The sequence below is a fragment of the Laccaria bicolor genome, genomic scaffold (assembly GCF_000143565.1).
Source record: "Laccaria bicolor S238N-H82 LACBIscaffold_13 genomic scaffold, whole genome shotgun sequence".
In the NCBI taxonomy this organism is placed as follows: Eukaryota; Fungi; Basidiomycota; class Agaricomycetes; order Agaricales; family Hydnangiaceae; genus Laccaria; species Laccaria bicolor.
The window spans coordinates 293907-308283 of NW_001889884.1; the positions used below are offsets into that span (position 1 = coordinate 293907).

General features: G+C 48.9%; 6 protein-coding genes across 6 annotated transcripts; 3 read left to right on the forward strand and 3 right to left on the reverse strand.

Annotated features, from left to right (window-relative positions):
• Nucleotides 1-961: 961 nt before the first annotated feature.
• Nucleotides 962-3339, reverse strand: LACBIDRAFT_327559 (uncharacterized protein; the record flags this gene model as incomplete). Its single annotated transcript, XM_001881580.1, has 5 exons — nt 962-1722; nt 1773-1853; nt 1901-2963; nt 3010-3135; nt 3193-3339. 5 exons carry the CDS (start codon nt 3337-3339, stop codon nt 962-964), a joined length of 2178 nt encoding a protein of 725 aa, XP_001881615.1.
• Nucleotides 3340-4721: 1382 nt separating this feature from the next.
• Nucleotides 4722-6092, forward strand: LACBIDRAFT_298041 (uncharacterized protein; the record flags this gene model as incomplete). The annotated part of the gene is made up of 3 exons (XM_001881426.1): nt 4722-5257; nt 5312-6020; nt 6078-6092. The coding sequence occupies 3 exons, from the start codon at nt 4722-4724 to the stop codon at nt 6090-6092; spliced, it is 1260 nt and encodes a 419-aa protein (XP_001881461.1).
• Nucleotides 6093-8200: 2108 nt separating this feature from the next.
• Nucleotides 8201-9537, reverse strand: LACBIDRAFT_327561 (uncharacterized protein; the record flags this gene model as incomplete). The annotated part of the gene is made up of 11 exons (XM_001881581.1): nt 8201-8212; nt 8323-8422; nt 8452-8505; nt 8555-8589; nt 8708-8781; nt 8839-8901; nt 8930-9037; nt 9091-9222; nt 9293-9325; nt 9392-9451; nt 9504-9537. 11 exons carry the CDS (start codon nt 9535-9537, stop codon nt 8201-8203), a joined length of 705 nt encoding a protein of 234 aa, XP_001881616.1.
• An 830-nt stretch (nt 9538-10367) lies between these two features.
• On the reverse strand, nt 10368-12270 carry LACBIDRAFT_327562 (uncharacterized protein; the record flags this gene model as incomplete). Its single annotated transcript, XM_001881582.1, has 3 exons — nt 10368-10578; nt 10764-10774; nt 10831-12270. The coding sequence occupies 3 exons, from the start codon at nt 12268-12270 to the stop codon at nt 10368-10370; spliced, it is 1662 nt and encodes a 553-aa protein (XP_001881617.1).
• Nucleotides 12271-12710: 440 nt separating this feature from the next.
• LACBIDRAFT_294463 (uncharacterized protein) lies at nt 12711-13714 on the forward strand. Its single transcript, XM_001881427.1, has 4 exons — nt 12711-12809; nt 12861-13154; nt 13206-13403; nt 13455-13714. Exons 1-4 carry the CDS (start codon nt 12741-12743, stop codon nt 13638-13640), a joined length of 747 nt encoding a protein of 248 aa, XP_001881462.1. The 5' UTR covers nt 12711-12740; the 3' UTR covers nt 13641-13714.
• Nucleotides 13715-14107: 393 nt separating this feature from the next.
• LACBIDRAFT_298045 (uncharacterized protein) lies at nt 14108-14272 on the forward strand (the record flags this gene model as incomplete). Its single annotated transcript, XM_001881428.1, has 1 exon — nt 14108-14272. One exon carries the CDS (start codon nt 14108-14110, stop codon nt 14270-14272), a length of 165 nt encoding a protein of 54 aa, XP_001881463.1.
• Between the last annotated feature and the right edge of the window lie 105 nt (nt 14273-14377).

The following is a 14377-nucleotide window of genomic DNA, read 5'->3' on the forward strand; positions in this document are numbered from 1 at the left end:
ACCTTTCTTCTTCGCCGGCGCTGCCTTCTTCTTTTTCTTGTCGGTCGGACCATCGTCGGCATGGTCTTCTAGCTTGCGTTTGGCGGGTTGTTCATCGGCTTGTTCATCGCGGCCTCCATCAACGCCGCCGGAGGGCTCCTTCACTAGTAGCTGCCATTTACATCATGTAAAACCTGGCATGTACCATAGAAGTTCCTGCTTAGCTACCGTGAATGAAATGAAATGAATTTTCATTCATTCATGGCAACTGTTTCATTCCAAGTCATTCTAATTCATTGCCGTGGAGAATGAAATACTTTTTGTTTCATTTCATTTCATTTCAATTTTTTCTTCATTTCTACTGACAAGAATGAAATTTATTCTGTTTCATTCATTCCTGGCAACTGTTTCATTTTTTTATTTCATTCCACCATGGCAACTGTTTCATTTTTTGCTTTATTCTTCCATTTCATTCATTCCTGGCGACTGTTTCATTTTTTTTTTCATTCATTGCCATGGAATTTTCATTTCATTCTTTCCAGGCAGTTATTTCATTTTTGTTTCATTCTTTCAGGCAACAATTTCGATGTTTTAATACACATCTAAATAAGGAAACAATATACAATTATACCTGATATGTGTTGTGCCCTACTGCAGTGGGGTGGGAGGCCATATGGGGGTACTTTTGCATTTGAGGCTCAAATACACAACAAGATAGGCATGCTGTTGCCAAATAAGGCATTTAAATATTTTGTATCAATTACATAATCATTTTCACAGCTCTAACAATGAAATAGGCACCTGTGAAGAATGAAGCAAGGAATGAAACAGTTGCCATGGTGGAATGAAATAAAAAAATGAAACAGTCACCAGGAATGAATGAAACAGAATAAATTATCTAGAATGAAACAGGTGCCATGAATGAATGAAAATTCATTTCATTTCATTCATGGTAGCTAAGCAGGAACTTCTATGGTACAGCTCAGGAGTACATGATGTAAGTGGTAGCTACCAGTCGCTCCTTGTTCAGCCCAATCTCGCTGTCATCCTGTTGCATGGGGGTGGGTTCGTCTTCAGGTTCCCCAGATGCATGCTCTTCATTGTCGTCGACTGGCTCGGCCTCTGTCATTTCGATGTCGACCTTCTCATCATTTGGCATCGGACTCTCCGACGGTGCGGCGTCCGCAATTGTCGCCGCCGGGGTAATGTCCGCAATTGTCGCCGCCGGGTTGGCGTCCACAGTGTGTTGCGGCACGATGGCCGATGGGAGGAGGGGGGCATGTTGGGGAGGGGTGGGGGTGTGGGATGCACTTGCTACCGCGTTCCCTCCCATCGATTTGGGTATCAACATCTCAACCAGGTTGGCGAGGTCTGCCCACCTTGCTTGCGTGGCCCGTATGTCATGCAAGGCAGACTCCGTATCGTCCCCGGCGGCGCTCTCACCCAACTCCTGCAACGCATCCCGCACCTCCTCTGGTACTTCATCCAAGATGTTCACCATGTTCTCCAATGTCTGATGGACGGCGTTACCCAACTCTTCCAGTGCCTCCATGGCGGTGCACGTCTTTTGCTCAACGTAGGCCTTCGTGGACTTGTGCGCCTGCTCGAGCTTGTGTATGTCCAGTGTCAATTTTTCGGAGCTGTTCTTGAGGAGCCTCCGCATGGTCGTGTCCAAGTCGCCAATCTTTTTGGCGAGACCCTGGCAAGTCTTCTCCATTGCCGCCATCCTCGTTTCAAGTTTGCCTAATGATCATGCAGTGAGTCTAGCGATGCAAGGTGAACAGAAAACTGACCATTGGGGAGGTCTTCCTCCACCGCCGGCCTCCGTGAACGACCTGTCTTGCCCGCCGAGGTCACCGCCTCCGTCTCGTCAGCTAATACAATGTCAAAAGGTAGCCAGTAAAAAAAAGAAATTGCTCACCTTCAGGGAGCACATCGTCCACCGCCGGACAACGTGCGGCCCGCGTCTTTGCCGCCGGGGTAACCTTCTCTGTCTTCACCTTGGCCTTCCCATTCCCTTTGACCGGCTGGTTAAACTTGTTGAATGGGTTGAGGACGATCTGGCGTGAACGACCTCGGCTGCGGCCCTCGCATCTCCTTTTGTGATGCCTGCAGCTCGCACATGCGGCAGCCCTCTCCTTTTCCTCCTCCGCCTCCGTCGTTGCCAAGGGAACGGGCTTGCACCCGACCATGACGCAAGGCTTGGCTGGTGTGTTCTTCCCGCCGGCGCATTGGATGCATGGGGTGTCGTAAACGTCCGCCAACACGTATTTTCCAAGGCCTTCCTTGTCGATGGGGTTGAGGCGTCGGTTGGGAAGGTCCTCCCTGGAAATCGGACTGGGCTTCGCGAGGGGGGTGCTGTATGGGCCCCAATAGAATTGCCAATACCGGATATCTTTGGTGTCGTTGTTGGAACAAGGGTCTTTGGGATCGGGGCCAGACCACGCCGCGTCTCGTTCAGCCTGTCTTCGATCCGCCAGAGACCAAGTGATCCCCTCGTCCTCCTCCATTTCATCCGTGATGACCGCCGCGCTCTTCACCACCCTTCGACGTGTGGGCCTCGCACTCACAACTTCCGCTTCCTCTTCCTCCTCCTCTTCCTGTCCACTCTCCTCTTCCTCTTCCTGCTTTTCCTCTCCACTACTCTCGTCCTCATCCACCGAGAGGTAGGTGACGGCTTTCCTCACCACATTCCGAGCTTCGATCATGGGGATGGACTTCACCCCGGCGGCGTTAACTTTCTTCCCCCCGGCGGCGTTCGTAACCTTTGCTCCGGCGGCGTTCGTACTTTTCGCTGCGGTGGCGGTCGTTCGTTTGGTGGCGACGTCTGGCTTGGTCGCAGGCTTGGTCGTCGCAGGAGGATTGGCGGTGGTGGTTTTGGCGGTGACGGGCTTCGTGGTGGCGGTTTTAGCGGTCGAGTCCTTGGGTTTCGTCATGCCGCCAGTGATGAGCTCAAGGTCCGTTGTAGGAGGGAGATCAAGCCTCTGCGCGATGGATGGGGGGATGCACTGTCGGGCAAGACTGACAAACTTCTTGGAAGGGGACGTTGCCAGATGGGTGCTCGTACAGCGGCATCATGTTCTTCAATTCGGCGAGGAGGGGGTCGTAGGTGGGCGTCTCCACATCGCATCTCGCGAGCTCGTTGTTAACTTCATGCTGTAGCATAACAGTCTCATCAGTACTTCGCTGCATGCAAAGAAACTCGTTACTCACCGCGGCCTTCAACACCACGAACATATCGGACTTGTTCACGAACTTCGCCCCATCCGTCTTCCCCACCAACATGTTTACGAAGGCATTGTGAAACTTCTCGATCGCTGCGTCGAGGGTGGCGGTGCGTGGAACGAAGCTGGCTGGCATGGCGTGGTGTGTGGTGAGAAATGTAAAGAGGTAGTGGATGGGCGGCGTGTAAACGAACTTCAAACAAAGTTTTCAACATGGTCACGCGATCATGTGACCATTGAGCGCAAACAACAACACACCGCACTATGGGCTTTGAGTCAAACAACAACACACCGCAGTAATCTAGTCTTTATCTTGTCCGATCTCCTTCCTTCAATCAGCTCGTTCCTGTGCTCAAGCCACAATGTCCTCAAAGACTGCTTCCACCCCCAATGAAGGTATGTTCTGCGGCTATCTTACCATCCATACAGAAACTGATTGTCCACCTCGCAGAACCAAGACCGCTAAATTTGACGCGCACTAGTAGCTGCCATTTACATCATGTAAAACCTGGCATGTACCATAGAAGTTCCTGCTTAACTACCGTGAATGAAATGAAATGAATTTTCATTCATTCATGGCACCTGTTTCATTCCAAGTCATTCTCATTCATTGCCGTCGAGAATGAAATACTTTTTGTTTCATTTCATTTCATTTCAATTTTTTCTTCATTTCTACTGACAAGAATGAAATTTATTCTGTTTCATTCATGCCTGGCGACTCTTTCATTTTTTTATTTCATTCCACCATGGCAACTGTTTCATTTTTTGCTTTATTCTTTCGTTTCATTCATTCCTGGCAACTGTTTCATTTTTTTCATTCATTCATTGCCATGGAATTTTCATTTCATTCTTTCCAGGCAGTTATTTCATTTTTGTTTCATTCTTTCAGGCAACAATTTCGATGTTTTAACACACATCTAAATAAGGAAATAATATACAATTATGCCTGATATGTGTTGTGCCCTACTGCAGTGGTGTGGGAGGCCATATGGGGGTACTTTTGCATTTGAGGCTCAAATACACAATGAGATAGGCATGCTGTTGCCAAATAAGGCACTTAAATATTTTGTATCAATTACATAATCATTTTCCCAGCTCTAACAATGAAATAGGCACCTGAGAAGAATGAAGCAAGGAATGAAACAGTTGCCCTGGTGGAATGAAAGAAAAAAATGAAACAGTCGCCAGGAATGAATGAAACAGAATAAATTATCTAGAATGAAACAGGTGCCGTGAATGAATGAAAATTCATTTCATTTCATTCACGGTAGCTAAGCAGGAACTTCTATGGTACAGCTCAGGAGTACATGATGTAAGTGGTAGCTACCAGTCTGACGCGCCCGCAGCGGCACCAAGTGGAGATTAATCTGGAGCGTCCAGGACGTGGGACCGCCGCGAGCAACCCTCCGCCTGGGAACGCCGCAAGCAACCCCCCGCCGGAAAGCGAGGCATCCTGTGCGTCAACCCAGCAATCTTGTGAATGCTCTTATAGCTGATGTCTTACCATTCCCAGCAGTTATGTCGTTCAATCTTGATCGTCCCATCCGCAACGATCATACAACAAACAATGAACATGCCCCGCATCCCAACCCTCCGATCAATCTAGATCGGCCAGTTAAACGACCATCGGTGACAAAGGATCTCCCTAGTTTCAACCTTGACCGTCCTGCTCGTGTTCAGAAGCCAACGACTGAGCAGCTCAATCAGGAATTGCATCCTATCGATCGTCACTCCGTATTAAACCTCGATCGCCCTGTTCGACCGCCGGCGACCCCTTCCTTAAATCTTGACCGCCCAATGCGACCGCCGGCAGCCCCTCCCTTGAATCTTGACCGCCCAATGCGACCGCCGGGTGAATCGACCCACAGGAACGATACCAGCTTGGAAGGTCGCATTTCGCCAGAGTTAAACCTTGAACGCCCTGCCCCATCTACGTTTAACCTCGACTGTCCAGGACGAAAACCTCCTCCAGTTGACTATGATTTCTCTCTTCGCCAACCTCCAACATTGCAGGATGTCCGCAACTTGAAGTTGGATCGTCCTCTTAGGCCTCCGTAAGCAAACAACTCATTCTATTGATTTTATGTACATATTGAAGCTGTAATCAGATCCATGGATGCTCTTTCTCCACCCTCACGTGCAACTCTCCATCAAGACTCCGCAGTGCTTGAGGCCTCGCCGCCGGTCGGTTCTCACCCTATCACCACCAAAGTGGGCTTCAATTTGGATCGACCTGCAAGAACAATCAAAGTCAAGATTGAACCTTCAGATAATCCACCGCTTTCACATGCTGTTCCACCCACTCATTTCAACTTGGAACGTCCACACCATTCTCCGGCGGCATCAATGTTCGCCGCAGATGTCGTAGATCTCACTTGTTCGCCGCCTGCCACTCAATTGGGCTTCAATTTGGACCGACCCGCAAGAACAATCAAAGTCAAGATTGAACCGTCAGATAGTCCAACACTTTCACATGCTCTTCCACCCACTTCTTTCAACTTGGAATGTCCGCACGCCTCTCCGGCGGCATCACTGTTAACCGCCACAGATGTTGTAGATCTCACTGGTTCGCCGCCTGCAGTTCAATTGAATTTGGATCGGCCACTCCACAAGGCACGCTCCTCTGGTCTTACATCCACCACTCCACCTGCTATGAACTTGGACCGTCCCCTCCGCAAGGCAAAATCGGCCCTAAGCTATGCAGGTCTGCCGCCATCTGCCTCCAACCCTCCCAGGAAGGGAACACACCCTAGCGTCAAAGAGGAGATGACAAGAGAAGATTGGACTGATGAAAAACTAGACTTTCCTAGGAATAAGGTTGGTCATGGTTTTTGTCTTATCTTCGGTTACTAACCTCAGAAAGCATTTTCTTAGAAGCGGCGAACTTGACAAGTGGATTAACTGTGTCAACGTTCTTTCCTCCCGCAATCGTGACCCAGTTCAAGCCATGGAGTTAATGAGGCATTATGCAGTAGAGGGCTTACTGGATTCTGAGTGTGTCTTAGAGGTTTTGAACGAGCTGAAGAATGAGATCTATTCGGCAAGGGAGGACTTCTTACTTATGATGGGTGACTTGTACAAGTAGTTCGGCATATACATGATGATCGCCGCTTGCACACAAAACGCCCCAGCGGAGGGCAGATGATCGCCGCCGGCATACCAAATGCCCCGGCGGACCGCAGCCCCGCAGGGGATATGGCGGACAAAGTACGTGCCAGCCGCTCCAATCGTCTGGGTCATTGTTACTGACGGCCTGCGCATAGTTACTGAAGGTTTGTTCAGGGTCCGGCCGCCCCTTTGACAATGGGGGTCCGGTAATCAAACCGGCTGTCCGGCTAGGCCCTTACCATTTGATGGATTGTCAGGGCAGGGTGGCCCATTACTAATGAGCCAAGGTGACTAACTTAACTGGCTCAGTGGCGATATTCAGCGATGCCTCAGCCCAAAAAACCGGCTGAACTCTGGCGATTGGAAGAAACCACTGACTTTGGAGAGGCACTAAGTACGTCGGAGGCGTCTTGAAGAAGCATTGGTGCGTAAACTTTTGTCTTTTCTTGAGCTTTTCTATTTTTGATCCAGAAAAAGACATGAAGAAGTCCACTTTTAGAATCCCGAACATTATAGGATTTTTTGTCGGAACTGCGTGACTTGGAGAATGTCAGATGGCGGTACGAGGCTAGAATCTTGAGGCTCACAGATCAGAGGTAATTCAGCGACTATTGTACCCTCTCTGGCCTGATTAATGACTCTCTGTTGAGTAGGCGCTCGTACACGCGCACTGGTCCTTTCCTCCCTCATTCCCTTCACCCTGTATTTTTCGTTCGGTGAGTCCGTTCTTGTCTGTTAAAAAGATTATTTCTGCGGAAAGTTCTTGGTTGGTTTTGAGAGTGGATTTGACTTGTGCTGCATCCGCAGAGCATGGACTTGGCGGATCTGGCGAATGAAGGGAGGTACTAAGAGTAAGAGGGGCGAAGCTACGCCCGCCTTTTGGCTTCGGAAGCCCTCAGTTTGGTTGATAGGAGATGCGTAGGATGATGGGAAGTCATGGATCCCTGGATCCCTGCCTTGCGAGTTTGTTGCGAGTGGGTTGTGGGCTCCGCGCTCATTCCAGAATCGTACGTGAAGTGGTACCTTTTCTTCTGTTTTAGCTTTTGCTGATACCATGCAAGCTAATGATGGGCTCTCCTCGAACGTTTCCCGCATTGCATCTTTAGAGCGGACAGCACCGTCACGAGAATGACGTGTACCTCATCTGGCAAATGGCCCCTCCAGGCCTCACCCTTGGCAGGTTCCTGATAAGTATGGTTCCCCATTTCTTGGGATCTGAAGGGAACGACAGCACTAGAGCCTGGAAAGAGCGCCATGTCTGAGAGAACGATGATACTCACCTCTGGCCATGTCCCGAACCTAAACTTCTTGTCAAATGTTCCCGCGGACGGGACCCATCAAGGGCATTGGGTCAGAGTCATCAACGTCCGACTTTACATCAGCCGCACCGTCGTTAGCTGCCCGACAGCGCCAAAAACTCGCCAAGAGTGCGGGAGGTCCCTAGATATACCGTGACGCTGTTTCTATTCTTCGGATATCTGCTGACCAGGTCACCAGCGGCTTCCATTGGACTTTTTCGGGTTTTGACATGCGTGTCCAGAGGAGTCCTGAGCGATTCGCTTTTCCCGTCGCACAAGTTGTAAATTTGGATTAGATCTGGGCGAGCGATAAATGGTATGGTGGTTTAGGGTGATCCTGGCCCCGATGAACGACGATAGGCGGCACAGTGTTGGGTAAAGAGACCTGGGGAACGTACTTCGTATTTTTGTTCACTAGCATACAGTGATGACTGAGCGATACCTGGATACTTGGTTCGTCGGAATGGACGATCGTTAGGGTGACAGCTGGGGGTATTGTCTCTATATTCCCCTCCCTCTTCGCCACCATATCCTCACACGACTGCTGACCATGAATTTTTTATCTTCTCCTCGACAAATCTAACACTCAGGCTACTTGTAAATCTGTAACCATGTGATTACATGTTAAAGACCTGTAATGGAAGAAAAGGATTCGAAAGGGGGTATATATAAAGAATCGGAGAGGATTATTTAGACCGATTCGGAAGTCTTACTGAATAATTAGGGCTGGACATTTCGAGGCCCTCTTTCGTTTCTGTGCGAATGTCGAGGATGACACGGCAGGTCAGGATAGAGTACATGACTCGTTCGAACCTGCGAAAATAGGCGTGAGATAAACTGACGACGAGATGGAAATAAATAAGAGGTTACGTTGAGAGAAGGTTGTCATAGGCATACTAAGGGGGATGAGTTTGGTATAGACAGTAGGTGATGGAGAGAACGTACTGGATATATGAGGACAACATTAATGGCTGACATGACTGGAAGACATGCAAATTTCAATGGTTGACCATGTATAAGAAGGGTAGAGGGACGAACCGAAGAGGTAGAAATAGTAGATCAGTCCTTGATCAAAAATAAGTGAACAAATGACAAAACCATGTAGCGCTGTTCCATACCATTCAGGAACACCGCATTTGCGAGTCTCCGATGTGAAGAAGTTGTCATTCTCACTGGAAAAAATAAATCCTCACTTCCAATTACGCCCATAAAACCAAAATGATACTTACGCGCCGGAAGTCCCTTGATTGCGATCAATATCAAAAGCACTGCACGACACAGTCGGTAAGTATCTATGTAAGTAATCAAGTGTTTTCTCACCTAGATCATAAGCCATAACGAACAGCCAACAAGCGAATAACATCGGGCTGGCACTGACGTTGAAGCATCCCGCTGATTGATATCCGGCTCCTCGAGGGGGCGGGATAACTGTGTATAAAAAATAAGCAATGAATGGTACAACACAAGAAGAAAAAACTCACATGACACGGATTTGAGAAAAACCCCCATGAAAGTGAACACCCCACCAAAGCATAGAGCCCAAAGAATTGGGAGGATGATGGTGAGCCTGTGATCTTTACCCCAGATCGCCCATGTTCTCATCGTTAGGAGGACTTTTACACAAGGGTTTAGAAGTGGTTAATGTGGTGATTGGGGTGTATGATGTGGTGGAGGTTATCTTACTTTCGGTGACTGAAATTCCGATTGCGAACATCCCTAGTTTTCGGGATTAGCAAAAAAAAGGGGGGGAGGAGTGAAGTGGTGGGAGATAAAGGGACATACAGCCGTTGACTGCAAATGTTTTGCGGCAAGCTTCTTCTGAGGAACCGTTGAGAAGGATATCTGACAATAAGATGGTGAGAGATGTGTAAGGGGTGCTAATTACGAAGCTTACAATACAGAACGGAGATTATGTCGAGGAAGGGCATGTATCGCGTTAATAAATAGAGAACCTTGATCGTGTTCCAGCGGGAACTCCATATATGCTCGACCTCGAGATCTAGATTTAATAGGTATTCGTATAACTGATTGGGTTTTAGTGAGTGTACGTCGTGGTGGAAAGGGGATGCACACGAAGAGGCAGACGGCGGCGACTGGGGTGATGTTTCGTTAATAAGGCTATTTGAAGCTCCGAGATTGATCGGAACGAACCGGTTGTGCGCTACCAAGAAGAAGTCGTTTTTCCATGAGACGCTATCAGGAAAAGGCGGAAGGGAGACAGACGAACGTGAGTCGTATTTGCATGATAAAGGAGCGAGATCAAACTGGCGAGACTGAAAGCGACCATGGAATAGTGACAACCGTCGAGGAGGAAACGCGAGGGAGATAAGTAGACAGATAGAGGGTGAGCGAAGCGTTGTTAATATATGTCAGGCCCCTAGTACTTTTGAACGGGACTATCCACCATCATTTGAAATCAGATAAATTAAGGGAGCCGGACGTTGCAGATCTGGAATCTATCCTTTCCGAGTGTGTTAAACTTATAAGCATGTGAAAGAGGCTCGGGCTCGGTCTGTACGATTGTACTAAAAGATCGCTAGAGGCTGAGCTGCTGGGTAGTAGGTTGGGAGCCGGCGATCAGCTGCCAAGACGACCGCCGGAGCTCCTGTGGGTCGTAAGAGCGACCCCTTTCTGTAACGAAATATTTAATTGAGCGATCTGAAATTCAAAGATAGAGCGGAGGAGGCGCCCACGCACGGAGGCCAATCACAACAGGATCCTCGAAGAGCGACCTAACTTGAATCCAAGTTTCCAAGTTTCATCCAAGTAGGTAAGGGGAGACGAGGGGGCGGCGGTTTGCCAGTTGCCAATTCGGATTAGATCTGGGCGAGCGATGAATGTATTGTGGTTTAAGGTGATCCTGGCCGCGATGAACGACGATAGGCGTCACAGTGTTGGGTAAAGAGACCTGGGGAACGTACTTTGTATTTTTGTTCACTAGCCCGAGCGCCGTCCGATTTTGACGATACCTGCATACTTGAAGTTGGTTCGTCGGAATGGACGATCGTTAGGAAGACAGCTGGGAGTATCGCCTCTATGTTCCCCTCCCTCTTCGCCACCCTATCCTCACACGACTGCTGACCATGAATTTTTTATCTTCTTCTCGACAAATCTAACACTCAGGCTACTTGTAAATCTGTAACCATGTAATTACATGTTAAAGACCTGTAATGGATGTAAGCGTAGTTTCAATTATGATAGAGAATGCGAACTTCACCTACATATGAAAAGTCTTTCACTCTCGACTTGAACCATTGAACGTCTACCGCGGAGAAATCAACGCAGCGGGAGATGGACAGGGAGGCTATAGGCGCCATTTGATCAAAGTCGTCGTAGTTTGGATCCTTTCCGTATCCACGTGCTGACGCTTCAACGATTCGGCTCTTTACCAAGCGCTTCAGCCCCTGAACAGAAATCTCGGGGCTATTCAAAATATTGAGATCTTGCAAATTTTCAAGGCCCCACTCGCCCGTGTAAGGGTCTCGCATTGAAAGACGCTCTAAAACAGCGTCGTTGAGGCCTCCGCAGGATACGAAACTGACGCAGCGGCTAGAGAGTGTGGGGACGACAGACAGTAACTCTTCGGTGTTTTTGATATCTTGCACGTCGAGGTAGTATGAATGGCCAATGCCGTGATCTGTGAGCTCACAGGCTCGGATCGTTTGTGACTCTAAGTACCGCGAAGTGTTTGTGAAGTGGCCGAATTCTTGAAATGTTTCCTTTTTCAGACCCTCGAGGTGGAGGCTACTGAAGTCGAGTTGGTAATCCCAGTCGTCAGGTAAATCCTCAACCAGTGGAAAGGTAGGGAGGTCGACATGGTTCAATTCGAGGCTGATCATGCTGCCTTTGAACCTTCCCAGAACAGAGAGGAAGTTGAAAAAGGTGAGATCAGGGACGTCGATGGAAGACAAGTGGGAGATTTTGCACAGCGCCAGCCTCTTCGTCTCTATTCCACTGAGCCAGCTTGGATGTTCGTAGGCGTCGGCGAATGCGGATCCCGTCAAGGCAATGCGGTCAAGGTTGGGGAAGAGAGGGGGTGCTTTCACTTCGTTCTTGCCGACTTCTTTTGGTTTGGAATCATGTATCTTGCATTCTATCAATAGCTCCGTCAAAAGCGGGCAGACTCCGCTGAAGTTGCGGCGGATGGAGGGGATAGACGAGTTGTGCATAACGTTAAACGTCAACCGATCGCACCGATGAAAATGTGGGGATAACACCTCAACCACGGCCTGCACCCGAGCTCTCTCCATCAAATCCTCACCAATACCGTCCTGTCGGTTGGTGATGTGAGCCTCAAAAACCCGGTCGCGCGAAGCAGAAAGCTGGGCACGCAAATCTGTGGTAGAGGTAGGCTGGGAATCCACAAATATAACGAGGCGCGTCAAAAACTCGGGGACGAGAAGCATGAGGTCGTACCATTGCTTGCAAACGGATGCGAGTGCGTAGGGGAAGACAGAAGGAGATGTCAAATCGTCGTGATCGTTCCATTCTGTGAGGGTTCCCTCGTTCCAGTCAAGCTTGCAGTCGCAAGGGCCCTCGCACAAGGTGTGCGGATCGAAGATCATCACTGTGTCGATGTAGACGGTCTTGAGGATAATCAGGAGTAACTCCACTGGTAGTGACGCGATTGGCGTGTAACCGCCGCCACCTGCGGGCAACATCCGAGTTTCTGGGCAGACTTTTGGAGGTTGGTGGTCAGTTATTGGGAAGGTCTAAGGTGCACTTGGTACTGACAACGATTTTGATGCGTCTTGACTCTTCGAGTGGTGAAAAAGCTAGTCGTAAAGTACAGCATAAATTTTTCCTGTTGCTCTGCACACGTGACCTAAAAACATGCGTCAATTGCAAGAAAGTTCTCCTGTCTTATCCCTGTCTTTTCTTCCAAAAAGTCGCTCCCGGCCCGAAACTCTGGACACCATTTACATCATCGGAGCCAGTGAAGATGACAAGAGAGCGCCGCTGCCTAGCTTTCTGAGTGTCAACGTCCCGCGGTTGTCGCGGTGGTAAGAAACGACGAGTGTTTGGCATCTGGCTTGTAGAATAACAACGAAATGTTGAATCCCATTTCTTCACACGGCGATCAATACATTTTCTCTGACAACCACATGCTCAAAGGTCTCCTGGAATACAAATGGGATCGGTAGATGGAATTTTCATGACCATAGCTTCTGTCGCTGGCCTACAAAACAAATCTTTTGAGGTAAAGTGGCTTAGATATCAGATTGGACGAGTGGCTTTGACTATTCGGCAGGAAGTGCGAATTGATGATTATCTGAAAGCTTATACAACAACTGGTCGACCGCCACCTCCAGTGCCGCAAACGCCAACGGGGGACAATGAACGTATAGCACTAGGCCTACCCATCCTTTTCAAGCCAGTTCCAACGTCTGCAGAGCCCGTTTTTGCTTCCCTAGTGACGCCGCCCAAGGCCAAAATCGTGAACCCAGCCGATCTACCTCTTGGGCAGGAGTTTAAGGAATTGGTGGCGGAGGAACGGTACCAGACTATATCGTGCATGGTGGAGTATATGGGGTTCGCACCTGAGGTAAGAGAGGCTCCCTTTCTACGTGTCTTGGCGCTCAACACGTCAGGTCAGGAACTGAGGTACCATGCTTACCTTAGAGGCAACGTAATGTCGCCAATACCTATCACCATGCACCCATTCGTTCAACCGCCAACGAGTAACGCCACTACTACGCCCTCTAATCCAAAGCTCGGTGACGCGAGCGATAGTGGGAAGGAAACCCTAGAAAACATATCGACACAGGCGGCGTACATCGAGCACAGCCCCGAGGTAAGCGTGTCGACTCGACCCTCTACCTTCACCTACCATCTTCATATCTAGGAACTACGCGTCGCCTTCCTCCTATATGGGCGCGAGCTCAACTCCGCTGAGATCAAGCGATCCCAAAACCCGACACCCGTTGCGCCCCCACCAGCACCACCACCAGCACCCTCCACGCCGGGCTTCGGATTAGGCCTTGGAAGCACATTTACCTCCATGCCTACTGTGCCGAGTTTCAAGTTTTGAAGCCGCACCATTCAATGTTGCAACCCCTGAACACATCTACGGGTTTGTACCCTTAATGTAAATATTGTAAATTTTATCGTGCTATGGGCCACGATGCGTCCTAGCAGCACACCCTCGCACCCAGGGTCCAGATGGGCCTTAGGATCTGGCACGCCTCTCAAATGTCTCGCCAGAAGATACCCCATTGGAATAAACACGCTTGGTGGTTTTTCTTTGCGGTTGGGTTCTTCGATACGCTACATGTATGTATTTTGTGCAAATGTTATTGGCAAACATCTAGTAGAAGTTTATTGAATTGGAAAACTTGTTCTAACTTCCATTGGTCCCTATTATCGGCTGTTCAGATGGGGATATATGTTACATTTCCTAACGCCATACATAGTAGGTAGTGAGCAAAACAAATAAATAAATATTGAGACCCGTAGGTCTACCACTCCGGGAAAGCGTGTCATCCTTGTGCAGGGGCCATGCTAATCTTCTCTGTATCGTTCCAATTTTTTCGTATGTCACCCCGAAGGGGACATAAGGTAGTGCGTGTTTACAGTACGGTCACAAAGCATTTTGCATTTTGTTCAGATGGCGGGGTTGGTCACGTGGCATATCAATTACATTGCACTTGCACTGTCAATTGACTGTCAAACCCTTTCCTCTTCTCTTTCTGCGCCATTTGTGTCCAGATTCCGCGTATTCACTTAGGATGATAGTTTTTTACACCTTGTTTTAGCAGCCATGTCCAG

Coding starts and splice junctions, on each gene's coding strand:
- LACBIDRAFT_294463 (XM_001881427.1), top strand. CDS start 12,741: ATGGGATCGGTAGATGGAATTTTCATGACCATAGCTTCTGTCGCTGGC. Junction 13,155..13,205: donor ATATGGGGTTCGCACCTGAG/GTAAGAGAGGCT, acceptor ACGTCAGGTCAG/GAACTGAGGTACCATGCTTA. Junction 13,404..13,454: donor ACATCGAGCACAGCCCCGAG/GTAAGCGTGTCG, acceptor CTTCATATCTAG/GAACTACGCGTCGCCTTCCT.